Consider the following 12,450-nt stretch of genomic DNA (forward strand, 5'->3'; position numbering starts at 1 on the left):
GTTCGGTTTGTGGTGGCCTCTGTTCAGAAGGGGGTCGAGCAGGGTTTGGGTTCTGGGTTGCAGCAGCCCTGAGGGGTGGGGAAGGCAAAGAGGTGGGATGGGGGCAACCCTGAGCCCTCAGCAACAGAAAGAACCCCAGGAAAAGCGTTAAAACATTCAGCAAAATTTAATTACTTTTCACAATAGAAAAAATAGGCGATTTCACAGGGGAGCTCTGTGAAATCCACGGCCTCCTCCTGCAGCAGGAGCAGAGCCAGGGCTCCTGGCCATGCCGCAGAGCCCCAACCCTGACCTGTGCACCCCGAGTTTGCTTCCACCCCCAGCAGCGTCTGCCCAGGGCTGAGCCTATGAGCAGCACTGCAGGGCTTGGCCTGGGGGCTGTCCTTGCGGTGCACTGACCCAAAGGCAGGGGTTGAATGATGCTGTAAGAAAACCACCCCCTAACCCCGATTCTGCACTGCTGCTGGGGTAGAAGCTGTAACTGAACCATTCCCATGCATTGAAACGACGGAGCTGACGCACCTCCTGCATACCCCGTGTAAAATAAGCACCCACCCCGCTCAGTGGGAGCAAAGCACGATCACAGAGCTCAGGCCCCACTGGAAGAACCCCCCTGGGACCAAACCCCACCAGCAGCTGCTCCTCCACACGAGGCCTTTGTGTGGCCAAAGCCACGACCCCCCCCCCCGCCACCAGTGCCATGGGGCAGGTTCAAAGAGTGTCGGAGCCCGGCTGCAAAGTGAGGCTGGGAACGCTTCAGGGTCTTTGCACCGATTCATCAAACCAAATCCGGGCTGTTCGTGTGTGTGTGGATGAAAGGAGCTCAGTGAGCGACTGCCTTCAGCTGCCCGCCTGCCTTCCTGTTGAGCGTGGCCACATCAAAACCAGAAAGAAGCCAGAAGCAACTCCATAACTTACAAACCCTGCCCCATAGCGGCTGCTTCAGAAGGGCACCAGAAAGCCCCAGGTACGGGAGAAGCCTCTTTAAGAGAAACCCACAGCTTTTCACATGCGTTCTTGTCTCCTTTCCCAGTCCCTGGGAGCAGAGGGGTTGTGGCAGAGGCCTGAGGGGCCAGAGCTGCTGCACTGGTAGCCCAGGCAAACCCCACCACAACTGCCCGAGCTGGAACTTGGGGTAAATGTGGGGAGGGGTGCGGGCACCTCTGCTCCATCCACACTTACCCCCGTTTTGCTAAGTCCCTACAAGTATTTAGTGATCTTGACTGTGCTGGGGTTGGGTTTGTAGTTAATAAATAATCCAGAGAAGCTTTAAAAGCAGGTGGAGGGGTTGGCCCAGCCCCTGCTGGTGCCCATCACCGCGGCCCCTGGGCGGGAGGCGGCAGCCCCGGGGCGCTGCAGGGGGTCAGTAGAGCTGGCTCTTGAGCTGGTGCAGGACCCCGATCACGATGTCCTGCAGCGTCTGGGGCAGGGGGAGACAAGAGCCAGGGTGAGGTCTTCCAATGGAGGAACAGCCCCAGGGCTGGCACCCGCAGCCCCTCCCAGCGCTCACCTGGGGCTTGCAGTGCTCCTCAATCCAGCTGAAGACGCATGCCGAGAGCTCCTGGAAACTCGTCACCGAGATGGAGGCGTTAAAGGACTGGAAGAGGGAATCCATAATGCCTTGGAACACGTTGAACTTCACCTCGTCGGAGACCTGGTTCTTCCCCTCGTTGGGGTTGTCCTGATGAGCTTTCACAATCTGCTCATAGTTCCTGGAACAAAGCGAGTGCCCCCGGTCAGCAGCAGAGGCCTCCGCAGGGACAGGGGGAAGGAGACCCTGCAGGGAACCAACACTGGGAAGCTGCAGCCGCTCCCGGCGCCAGGAACTCGGGGTCACCTTCACACAACCCCACCACTAACCCCAGGACACCCACACTAAGGGCTGCTGGAGAAGCCGTGGCAGCAGCAGGCAGGGAGGGGTTGGGGCTGCAGGTACAGAGTCTGGCAAGGCTGGGGCAGGAAGAAGAGGGCAGCACCCGACAGCTCTTCCCTTACGCTTTCATGATCTTCAAGGCCATCACGTCCTTCCTGAGGGTGGAAAGCTCCTCCTCTTGCTTCTTCTTTTCCTTGTGCAGGAACTGGATGTAGTCAATGGCTGAGCATGAAAACACAAGAGCGAGGATCTGAGAATGCACCCCAAGAGTTCCAGAGAGCTCCCTCTGCCCTGGTCCTCCTCAGGAGCTGGGTGGAGGCGACCAGCACTGGGCTCCCCCCAGAGCATCATCACACCAGAAGGTCCCAATGTGTTGAACCCCTGTGCTACACGGCTCTAGCGAGGGGGTTTTGGGGGTTCATGGCACCCCCTTCCCTCTCCCCACCCTCAAGACTCACTTTTCTGGAGAACAATGGCCTTGCTCAGCTTCTGGGAGCCTATGGAGAAATCCTGCTGCTCGCAGGTGGGAACGATGGCCTGGAGGTCATCGTAGCCTTTCTGTGGGGAAGCAGAGGCGCAGCGCATGCGTTTGGGGTGCAGCAGCGTGGAACGGGGTGCTTCAAAAGGCATCAAAGCCCAGCTCCCACCACACAGGCAGCCAGAGCCTGGGGAGGGTTGATCCAGCAGGAACGCCCAGGGGAAGGTGCTGAGGGCAGGAGCGTGCTGCAGGGCTCTCGGTTACCTTGATGGCATCTCGCCTCTTCTGCTCCGCCTGCGTGTGCGCCCGCCTGCGCCGGTCCTTGTACGACTCCTTGTAGGGCTCCTGGTGGTAATCGCTGTCCTCATCGTCTGCATGGAGAGAGCCCGGGGGAGGGCGATGGAGCAGGGCTGGGTTCTGCCCCAGGCCACCGACGAACACCCCAAGGGGCCCGGCCAACCCCTGCCCTTCCCTCGTAGAGCCGGGCAGGAGGAAGACGCCTGCAGCTCCCTTGGGAAGGCACCAAAACCAAACCCGCTGCGTGCCCTGGTGCGGTTCCCCACCACCTCCCCTCGGCACAGGGAGGGAGCGGGACCCCCTGCTCCGGGCTGGGCACTGCGGGGAGCAGGCCCCGCGCTCACGGGGCGCAAACCCCACCTGTGTTGGGGACAGAGGAGGCGCTGGTGGAGCCGATGCTGTTGGCCCGGGACACGATGCTGCTTTTCCGGGCGCTCTCCATGAAGAGCGCTGCAGGGGACGGGTCACAGTAAGGGGGACACGGGGGGGACATGGAACGGGGACGAGGGGACAGGGCCCCGGCAGCCGGGGCCGAGCACGTACCCGAGTCCAGGCCATTGTCGCCGTACGCTGCGTCCACCTTGCGCGGGGCCGGCGGGGGCAGAGACGTGAGCGGGGCTGGGGCAGGAACCGCGGCCCCGACCCCCCCCCCCTCCCCCCTCCCCACCCCCCTCCCGGTACCGGGAGCAGCCCCCGCCCCGCCCCCGTTGCGCGGTCACCTTTGACCCCGACCCCCGCGCTCCCCCGCCCGCTCCCGGTCCCGGCCCCGCTCCCACCTTCCCCCACGCGTCCTCGGCCGCGGCGCAGGGCGGCTCCGCCATCTTCCGCCCGCCCCGCTCACGTGACCGCCGCGACAGCCAACGGGAAACGCAGCCCTCGCCGTTCCGCCGGGCCGCCAGGGGGCGCCCGCACCGGTACCCCCCCACCACCACCACCACCATAGACACGCACACGGGACAGGCACGGCGCGGAGCCAGCGGCCTCCTCCTTTACTGTGGAACGGAAGCCCCGGGGCGCAGGGCCCGGCCGGAGCTGCCCGCAGGGACGGGACGGGACGGGACGGGACGGGCGCTGCTCCCGGCGGTGCCGGGCCGGGCGCCCCCGGTTTGGAGCCGGGCGGGAGGCGCGGAGCCATCACGGGCTGTGCGCATGGGGCAGGCGCTGCTGCAGGAGCTCCCAGGCCTTCTCCACCTGCAGCGGAGCAGGCAGCTCAGCGCCGGGGGCAGCGTCCCCTCCGTGCCGCCTTTACACCCCCGGGGCCGGCAGCACCGCCGGGGGCAGCCCGGGGCTCACCTGCGTGCGGGTGACGTGCGGCTCCCAGAGCGTGCAGAGCACGACGTGCGCCTGCTGCACGCGCTGCTCGGCGCCCGTCTGGCTCCGCAGCCGGCTCCTCGCTGCCTCCTCGCTCAGCCCGTCCCGCGCCATCACCCGCCGCACGGCCTGCGGGGACCACCGGCACCTCAGGCGCTCCGACGCCAAGGCGAGGACCGGCCCCCGGCAGCGAGGAACGGGCCCAGGGGCATCTCCCACCTCGTCCTCCGGGATGACGGCCGTCCACACCTCATGGACCATGTCCTGCCAGCCAGCCTCCAGCAGCACGGCAGCGTCCAGCACGCACACGGCCTTTCCTATGGGATGAGTTCATTCCTCGCCGCCTGCGGTCGCAAGGCAACGGGGCTGCTCCTCCCCACGCTCCAGCTCCTTGAGCCTGGCCCAGCCGAGGCAGGGGTTTGCTCAGAGCTGCGCCAGTGAAAACCTCTGCCCCGCAGAGAGGGCTCTGAGCAGGGAGCATGCTCCCAGTGCTGCCCACAGCAGCCGCTCCGCGGGGCGCTGTGTCCTGAGGTGCTGCACAAGGCCACGCACCCAAGCCCCCGCTCTGTGTTCGGGTACCTTGCGCTCCTGCCTCCCTGATCTGCTCCTTCACCATCCGCGCTATCTCGGGCCACACGATGTCTGTGAGACTCTTCAGCCGCTCCTAGAAAGGACCACGACTTGGCCCAGACCTCTGAGGGCACCGGCTCCGCGTACGTCAGGGATGGAGATTAAACACTCACTGTGCCTGTGCTGCTCCTACCTGGTTTCCAAACACTTTGGCCCCAAGGACTTTCCTGTTGATTGTCCCATCTTCGTACAGGATTTCTGCAAGGCAGAAGCAGAACAGGCTTGGGAGGAATGAACCCAACTCCTTTCCCCGTGGCCAGCCTAGGGCGCAGTGACAGGGACCCACAAAGGAGCTGCAGGACCTGACCCGGCAGCTTACACCAGAAGGACAGGGAATAGCTTTCCCCAGATGAGCAGCAGCCCGGCTCAGCCTCCTGCACTGCCTGCAGTAGCTCTGCCGTGGGGCGTGCAGGACGTGGGGGAAGCAGTGGTTTGTCCTGCCCAGCCCAGCTGTCACTGAACGAGCTGCAGAGCCCAGAATGCACAGGCCAGGATGGCTCCCTGGGATGATGGCGCATCCCTCCCTCCTCTTCCCAGCCTTCCCCGAAGCTTTCCTTGGCTCTACCTGCACCAAAGGTCGCCACCACCTGCTTGTAGGCAGGGCCACCAGGGACATAGACGGCGTGGCCCAGCTTGTCAGCGTCGATGAGGAACGCTCCCAGGCACCCCAGGAGCCTGGCGATGGACGTTTTCCCACTCCCGGTTCCTCCGGTCAGGCCGATCACGTACGGGCACGAAGGCAGGGCAGGGTCTTGCTATGGGGAGAAGGAAACCCATTGCCAGCACACGGAGGACACGGCTTTGCTGGAGAAGGATCCCACACACCCAGCCTGGAAACGGGCACGGGAGGTGCTGGTGCTGCAGAGCGTGGGCAGCGGGGCCTCCGGAACACATCCCCTGCAGCAGGGCCCGGGGCTGCCCCCTCCTCCCGGCGCTCCCCCAGACCCCCTCACCCGTGGGGGCCGCAGCAGCGTCCCCAGCAGCCGGTGCCGCAGGCTGGAGGAGCTGATCTTCTCCTCCTCGTTCTCACTGTGGTCGGGGTCCTGCATCAGGAGGATCTCGTAGAGAGCCAGCGCGGGGAGCCCCTGCGAGAGGAGAGCCCCGAGGGCTGTCAGCAGCGGGGACACCCCGAGGGGACGGGGCTCCAGGCCTCAATGGAGCAGCACAGACACGGCTGCGGCTGCCCCCAGTGTCCCCACGAGGTAGCTCCGTCCCCGGGGGGGCACATTCCCAGCAGCAGAGAGGAAGGCAGCTCTATGGGACAGGATGCCCGCAGTCACGGGCATGGGCATCCTGCCCTTCAGCCCGGGGCACACCAGGGCAATGGGCAGGGGCAGCCCCACAGCCATTCACATTCTCAAGTCGCTGCTGGTTCACGGCCTCCCCGCCCCGGCGGGTCTCCTGGCTGACCACCAGGCACTGCAGGTCGGGGTCGGTGACGCTGGGGCCGTAGGGGTCCATGAGCCGCACGATGTCGTAGCGCAGCGACGGCTTCACGTCCTCCAGGAACTCGCGCAGCTTTGCCACCCGCACCTCGTACGGCTCGATCAGCTCCATCAGGACCTTGTCTGCGGGCACAGAGAACAGGGGAGAGGGGTTAACACCGGGCAGCTCCCAGAGCAGCGATGGAAAGCATCAGACCCGGAGATGGAGACAAAACCCGCCTGTGGCTTTGGGAGGCAGCCCCTCACACCTCCCTCGCTGCTATGGACATAACGCTGTACCCCTACTGTCGCGCTGCCCCGGGCAGCACCACCCGGGCACCGCGGAGCTCTGGCCCCTCTCTGGTAGCCCCCCTGGCCTCCCACCAGCAGCAGCGCCGCTGCCCTCCGCTCCCCCCGTCCCAGCACGGTGGGGCCGCCCCGGGACTCACTGCGGAGCAGGTCACCGTCGGCCACCCCGGCCAGGAGCCGGTCCCGGGCCAGAAGGCAGCAAGTACTGAGCAGGAGGCGGTGCGCGCCGTGCAGGCGGTCGAAGGTGCCGCCGACCGCCACGGCGGAGAAGCTGGGAAGCTCCGCATCGGGGCCGCACTCGGGCTCCTCCTCCTCGGGGTCCCCATCGAGGTCCCCCAGCAGCAGCGCGGGCAGGTCCGGGGCGCAGCCGTAGGCGGCGGCGGCCAAGCTCTGCAGCCCGAGCTGCACCGGCCCCGGCGGCCCCGGCGCGTCGCTGGCGGGCAGCAGCAGGACGCGGGGCGGCCGGGCCAGGCGGCGGCCGGGGCCCAGCAGGACGCGCAGGTCCATCCCGCGCCGCGCCGCCGCCGCGTACAGCGCGGCCAGAGCCCGCAGCAGCGCGGGGCCGGCGGGCGGCGGGGCCGCGGGGAGCGGCGGCGGGGCCGCGGCGAGGCGCAGCCCCGGCTGCAGGTGCACGTACAGCGGCCCCGCCACCAGCCCCGCCGCCGCCGCCAGCGCCGCCGCCGCCCGCCGGGGCAGCGCTCCCAGCGGAGCCGTCAGCACCAGCAGCCCCGGCCCGAACGGAGGCATCGCCGCCGCCCCCCCCCCCCCGGAAGCCGCGGCCACCCCCGCCCCGGAACGCGCCGCGGGACCGCCCCGAGCGCCGCCTCTCGCGAGGGAGCCCCGGTGCGAGCGGAGCGGCGGGGCCGGGCTCCGCCCGCCGAGGGAGGGCGCAGGGAGGCGCGGCCCCGCGGAGAGCGACAGAGCCGGGAGCGTGCGGCTGCCGAGGGGCTTTATTTGTGACCCGGTGGGGCCCGACCCCCGCGCCCCGTCAGGGCTGGTCCCCGCCGGCCTCGGCGCGGCCGAACACGAAGTCGTGCATGGCCTGGACGTACGCGGAGCCGTCGGGCAGGCGGAGCCGGGCGAGCGGCGCCAGGAGCTGGGTGGTGGCGCAGCGCAGCGGGGGACAGGGGCTGCCCATGGCCTCCAGGAACACCTGAACCGCGGAGGGGTCTCAGAGCCACGGCCCCACGGCACGGACCGGCCCCGGGGCCCCGCGCCCCGCCTCACCTGCGCGACCTCCTCCACCTCCTGCGCCTCGGCGCGGAAGAGCCCCCGGCAGTGCCGCAGGTACCGGCGGTAGAGACCTCGCGTCTCGGCGTCCAGGCCCTGCAGTTCGCTGCCGTCGGGGTCCGGGCGCCGCAGGTTGCCCAGGAAGCTCGTGTTCACCGGCCCGCACTCCACCAGCGTCAGGCTGCGGGGGGAGCTGGGCCATGAGCCGCACTCGTCCCCCCCATCGCGGTGCCTGGCGGCAGGGGCGCAGCCCCGCGGCACTCACTGGATGTTGAAGGGCCGCAGGTCGATGGCCAGGCTCTCGCACAGCCCCTCCACCGCGAACTTGCTGGCGCAGTACACGGAGTTGAAGGGCAGCCCTGGGGCAGAGCCGCGGCCTGAGCACCGGGAGCCCTCCCCTGCGGTTCCGCGGCTCGCAGGGTGCCGGGGGTCCCACCTTGCAGCCCCCCGATGCTGCTGGAGACGATGATGCGCCCGGCCCTGCGGCGCTTCATGGCGGGCAGGAACGCCTGGATGGTGCGGATGGCCCCGAAGAGGTTCACGTCAAACACGTTCTTCATGTCCTGGTCCGAGCAGGTCTCCAGGGGGCCCATCAGTCCCACCCCAGCGTTGCAGACTGCCGGGCACAGCACGAGTGAGCCAGCACTGCACACCCCGCAAGGAGCCAGAAGCCCTTGGTACCCCCAAACCCAGCTTCCACACCCCTGCCCCACCGAGCACATCCCAGCCGCAGGACCTCCGGCACCCCCCCATCATTTGGCCCCTGCCCTGGGGAGGGTCCCACCGCCCCCCCGAGGACCCCTGCGAAGAGCCGTACCCAGCACATCCAGCGCCTGCCCCTGCACCCGGCGCGCGGCGGCTTCCAGCGACCGCGGGTCGGTCACATCGAGCTGCAGCAGCTCCAGCGTGCCGGGGCAGCGGCCCCCGAGGCGCTGCAGCAGCCGCTCGCCCTTGGCCAGGTCGCGCATGGTGGCGTACACTGCATGAAGAGAGCGTGGCCACGGTGCCATCGGTGCCGGCCACAGCACACCGCGAGCACCGGCTGCCCTTGGCCCAGCCTGGGACCCCCCTGTGGTCCGTCCTCCCCTCCGCGGTGCAGCATCATCCCTTTACCTTTGAAGCCGCCATCGGCCGCCAGGCGCGCGGCCAGGCCCAGGCCGATGCCCGAGGAGCAGCCCGTGATCAGCACCGTGGTTCTCTCCATGGCCCCGCGGTGCCGGCCGCGGCGGCCGCACACGGTTTAAGAGGGCTGGCGGGGGGGTCCCCCCCCCGGTGTTGTGTCTGACGCCTTATCTCAAGGCCCCTCCGCCCACCTCCCTGCGCCTTGATGCTGGTGCAGCTGCGGCGATGGAGCCAGGACCCCCCGCGGGAGGAGGCCGGGGGGGGAGCGGAAGCCGCAGCCCCGGGGTTGGCACTGGCTGGGCCGGGCTGGGCCGTGCCAGGCTCCCCATCTGCCAGCGCCGAGCCCTCCTCTGCCGCCCGCTTTGCCCGGGTTCCGCAGGGGAGAGGGGACGGACGCACACGGGAGGAGCAAAGCACTCGGCGGCCGGGGTTTAATTGCTCCACAGCAGCGCAGGAGGCCTCGAAGCCCTGGGCTGGGGAGCGCGGCCCGGCAGAAACCTCCTCAAAGTCTCTTTCAGTACAAAAGGCACAAAGCGAGGGGGGGTCCCCGCAGGCACCGGCGTCCAGGGAGGACAAAGCCCACAGTGAGGCCGCATCCCCCCCTTCCCTGGGGCTGCTGCTCAGGGCTGAGCACTGAGCACGAAGCAGGAGGGGTCCCTGGGGCTGAGCCTGCCCCGGTCCGGCCGCCAGCCCCCCCCCCGTGTGCAGGAAGCAGGGGTCCAGGGGAGGGGGGATGCAGGGGGGGGGCTCTGTCCAAGTCACAGCCTCCCAGCGCGGGCGCTGGGGTAGTACTTGAGGAAGAGCTTCCTGGAGATGTCCAGCGTGTCCCCAGCCGGCATGGCCGGGTACCGCTTCTGGTTGTACACGAAGCCTCTCTCCACCTGGAACACGGCCTGGTTGAACTGGTCCTGGTGGAAGGGGGTGCCCGAGTTGAGGCTCTCCACCAGCGCGGACACGAAGAGGCTCCAGCGCACGCCGTAGTAATCCAGCACCAGCCCCCCCAGCTGCTTGTTGGCGTAGTCCAGGATGTTCCCGCTGGGTCCCCACAGCGTCAGCTGGTTCCGGGCGTTCAGCTCGTACTGCTCGGCCTCCCGGGCGCTGGTGGCCACGGCGCGGGCGCTCTCCAGCCAGCGGCCCAGCAGGAAGAGGCTGTGGCTGCAGAGGAGGCTGTCGAGCTCCGGCAGCAGGTCATAGAGCAGGACGCCGCCGGCCGTCAGCAGCTCGGGCAGCGCGTGGCTCCGGAAGGCGTCGCGGATGCTCCGGTAGAAGCCGCTCACGAGCTGCTGAGCCGCCTGGCGCGTCACGTCCACCAGGTCGTAGCGGAAGGCGGTGCTGGAGCCCAGCTCCGCGCCGGCGCTCAGCAGCAGGCGCCAGGCCTCGTAGACGTCGCTGCCGTTGTACCAGAGCTCCGTGTCCATGTGCAGCGAGGGCCGGCGCACGAGCGGGCTGCGGTTGTGGTTCACGCAGACGCCGGTGCAGTTGTAGACGCTGCGGAGCAGCAGGCGCCAGGCGCCGGCTGCGGCGGCGTTGGCGGCACCGTAGCGGCGCTCGGCGTAGCGGGAGACCCAGCGGGGCAGGTCCAGGGGCTCGTGGCGCCAGCCCAGCTCGTTCATCAGCTCGTACACCATGTCGTTCTGCTCGATGCCCTCCGGCACCACGCCGGTGCCCACCATGGTGGAGTTTGGGAAGCGTCGGGCCGCGAAGGGGCCGCGGTTGATGGCCTCCACGGCGCCGAAGAGGCCGTGGTTGCCGCCGAAGTTGTGCAGCATGCACCAGATGAAGGGCTGCCCGTAGAAGGACTCTGTCCACTGGTAGACAGGCTTGGACTCGGCGAAGAGGTCAAGAACGATCATCCGGCCGAGGGGCACGCCGTGCAGCAGCGCCCGCACCTGCGCCGGCTGCCAGAACTCGGGCTGGTGCTGGAAGAGCCAGCCCTGCATCAGCCACAGCGCCTCGGGGTCGGCTGGGGACGAAGGTGCAGGCTGAGGTCCCCTCCAGGCAGGGCCCCGAGAGCCACCGAGCGACCTCTCAGAGCGATGCCGAGGGTCTGGCACCCGTGGGTCTGAGCACGCGTGGGGCCCGCAGCCACCCTCCCGCTGTCGCCACCTCTCGCCCCCGGTGACCCACCTCCCGTCATGGACCTGAAGACGGCGTTGCTGACCCTCGAGAGATAAGCAGGGTCGGAGGAGAGCGGCGTCATCTCGTTGAAGGTGTCGGCGCTGTAGATGTGGTCTGTGCCAAACTCCTTGATCAGCTCCTTCAGGAAGAGGGTCCCGATCACCTGGAACATGGGGTCCTGCGGGTCCAGCAGGTAGGTACACGAGTAGGTGCAGTCAAAGTGGCTCCATCCCCCGAGCCGAGTGGCGTTCACACGCGGGAAAACCCTGTGCCAAGGGCAGAGAAGGGATCAGGAGCGGGACAAGAGCACCACGGGGCAGCCTCGCTGGGACGCCGGCACAGGCACGAGGGCCAGGAGCTGTGCTGGCCTCGGGAGCGCCCTGTGCAGCCCAAGGGATGGAAGCAGGACCGGAGCCGATCTGCCCCACGGGGTCTGTGAGCGCGTGGGGCTGCACCTACCGCAGAACGCCCTGGGGCACGTGGCCCGCGAAGGCCGGCAGCACCGTGAGCATCCCCAGTGAGCGCATCCTCTCCACGATCCGGTACTGGGAGAGAGAAGGAGGGAGGGAGCAGGGGGAAGAGGAGCCCCAACGTCCATGCGAGGGGCCCGGGGCTCTACTGGAGCTTGGGGAAGGCGATGGTGGCCCCAAGGCTCCAAGGTCTGGATGTGCAGGACCAGGGCAGGGGCTCGCGTGGGGCCGCCGGTACCTGCAGGTAGCGCTGCTTGAGGTGCCAGGCGGGCGGCAGCGGCCCGGCCCAGCCGTGCAGGTTCCCCATGCGGTTCCAGGCCAGGAACGCCGGCCCCGTGAAGTACGCGTCGATCTCCGTCTGGTTCAGGCCCAGCGAGCGGTAAACCTGCGCGGGCAGCGGGGGCTCAGCCGGCCCCACGCCTGCCCCACGCCTGCCCCACAGCCCTGCCCCACAGCCCTGGGATACTCAACCCGCTGCCAGGTCTCCTCCTGCCCCACGAAGGCCAGGGCCAGGTTGATGCCGCTGAGCGCCATCCAGTCGATCTCGCGCTCCCAGCGCGCCCAGTCCCACCACGCGAAGGAGTAGCTCTGGGTGCAGACGTTCTGGTAGTACCGGTACCTGCGGAGCGGGCGGGAGGCTGCGGATGGGGCCGCCCCCCCAGCCCCCGTTCCGGGCCCCGTTCCCGTTACACAAGGGGCGCCTTGTCCCGGGGTAACGAGGCGTGAGCAGCGCCCGGCCCCGCCGCGCTGGGGCCCCGTTACCTGCCGGGGGCGGCGGCGCGGATCTCGGCCCGCAGCCGCGGGAGCGGGTCGGGCAGGCGGAGCTGCGCCCCGGACCATGACACGTGGCAGCCGCAGAAGTCGCGCAGGTACCGGTAGAGGCCGGCGGCCGCCGCCACGCCGCTGGAGCCCGTCACGGCCACGGCCACGGCGGCGCCGGGCGGGGAGCACAGGCGGAAGGTGTCGGTGCCGGTCCCGTCCTCCGCCAGCGCCGCGTCCACCGACAGCGCCACGGCGGCGGCGCGGGGGCCCAGCAGCCGCCGCGCCAGCGCCCGCACCGCTCGTTCCTGCCGCGCGTCCCCCGCGCCCGGCAGCACCGGCGGCAGCAGCAGCAGCAGCAGCGGCCCCAGCGCCGGGCCCCAGCGCGCCGCCATCGCCGCTCCTGCCCCAGCGCCGGAGGCGGGGCCG

The 12,450-nt window shown here is 69.0% G+C and overlaps 4 protein-coding genes across 7 annotated transcripts; all 4 read right to left on the reverse strand.

Annotated features, from left to right (window-relative positions):
- Positions 1-147: 147 nt before the first annotated feature.
- MLX (MAX dimerization protein MLX) lies at positions 148-3,567 on the reverse strand. Its single transcript, XM_065699456.1, has 8 exons — positions 3,425-3,567; positions 3,192-3,228; positions 3,009-3,098; positions 2,616-2,722; positions 2,332-2,431; positions 1,996-2,095; positions 1,511-1,712; positions 148-1,420 (listed from the first exon to the last, which is right to left on the reverse strand). Exons 1-8 carry the CDS (start codon positions 3,467-3,469, stop codon positions 1,364-1,366), a joined length of 738 nt encoding a protein of 245 aa, XP_065555528.1. The 5' UTR covers positions 3,470-3,567; the 3' UTR covers positions 148-1,363.
- Positions 3,568-3,613: 46 nt separating this feature from the next.
- COASY (Coenzyme A synthase) lies at positions 3,614-7,072 on the reverse strand. Its single transcript, XM_065699451.1, has 9 exons — positions 6,463-7,072; positions 5,943-6,157; positions 5,543-5,674; positions 5,155-5,344; positions 4,723-4,787; positions 4,539-4,623; positions 4,179-4,276; positions 3,942-4,088; positions 3,614-3,839 (listed from the first exon to the last, which is right to left on the reverse strand). The coding sequence occupies exons 1-9, from the start codon at positions 7,067-7,069 to the stop codon at positions 3,783-3,785; spliced, it is 1,596 nt and encodes a 531-aa protein (XP_065555523.1). The 5' UTR covers positions 7,070-7,072; the 3' UTR covers positions 3,614-3,782.
- A 182-nt stretch (positions 7,073-7,254) lies between these two features.
- Positions 7,255-9,011, reverse strand: HSD17B1 (hydroxysteroid 17-beta dehydrogenase 1). Of its 4 annotated transcripts, none has more exons than XM_065699210.1 (6): positions 8,666-9,004; positions 8,370-8,531; positions 7,989-8,061; positions 7,818-7,911; positions 7,550-7,733; positions 7,255-7,475 (listed from the first exon to the last, which is right to left on the reverse strand). In XM_065699210.1, exons 1-6 carry the CDS (start codon positions 8,754-8,756, stop codon positions 7,273-7,275), a joined length of 807 nt encoding a protein of 268 aa, XP_065555282.1. In that variant the 5' UTR covers positions 8,757-9,004; the 3' UTR covers positions 7,255-7,272. The 4 variants fall into 4 exon arrangements, with proteins under 4 accessions (XP_065555282.1, XP_065555281.1, XP_065555280.1 ...); XM_065699209.1 differs by having other exon boundaries at positions 7,989-8,168; XM_065699208.1 differs by having other exon boundaries at positions 7,550-7,911; positions 8,666-9,011.
- Positions 9,012-9,076: 65 nt separating this feature from the next.
- Positions 9,077-12,433, reverse strand: NAGLU (N-acetyl-alpha-glucosaminidase). Its single transcript, XM_065699205.1, has 6 exons — positions 12,025-12,433; positions 11,734-11,881; positions 11,501-11,647; positions 11,252-11,337; positions 10,802-11,058; positions 9,077-10,637 (listed from the first exon to the last, which is right to left on the reverse strand). Exons 1-6 carry the CDS (start codon positions 12,414-12,416, stop codon positions 9,433-9,435), a joined length of 2,235 nt encoding a protein of 744 aa, XP_065555277.1. The 5' UTR covers positions 12,417-12,433; the 3' UTR covers positions 9,077-9,432.
- Positions 12,434-12,450: the final 17 nt, after the last annotated feature.

Source organism: Lathamus discolor, chromosome 20 (assembly GCF_037157495.1).
Source record: "Lathamus discolor isolate bLatDis1 chromosome 20, bLatDis1.hap1, whole genome shotgun sequence".
Classification (NCBI taxonomy): Eukaryota; Metazoa; Chordata; class Aves; order Psittaciformes; family Psittacidae; genus Lathamus; species Lathamus discolor.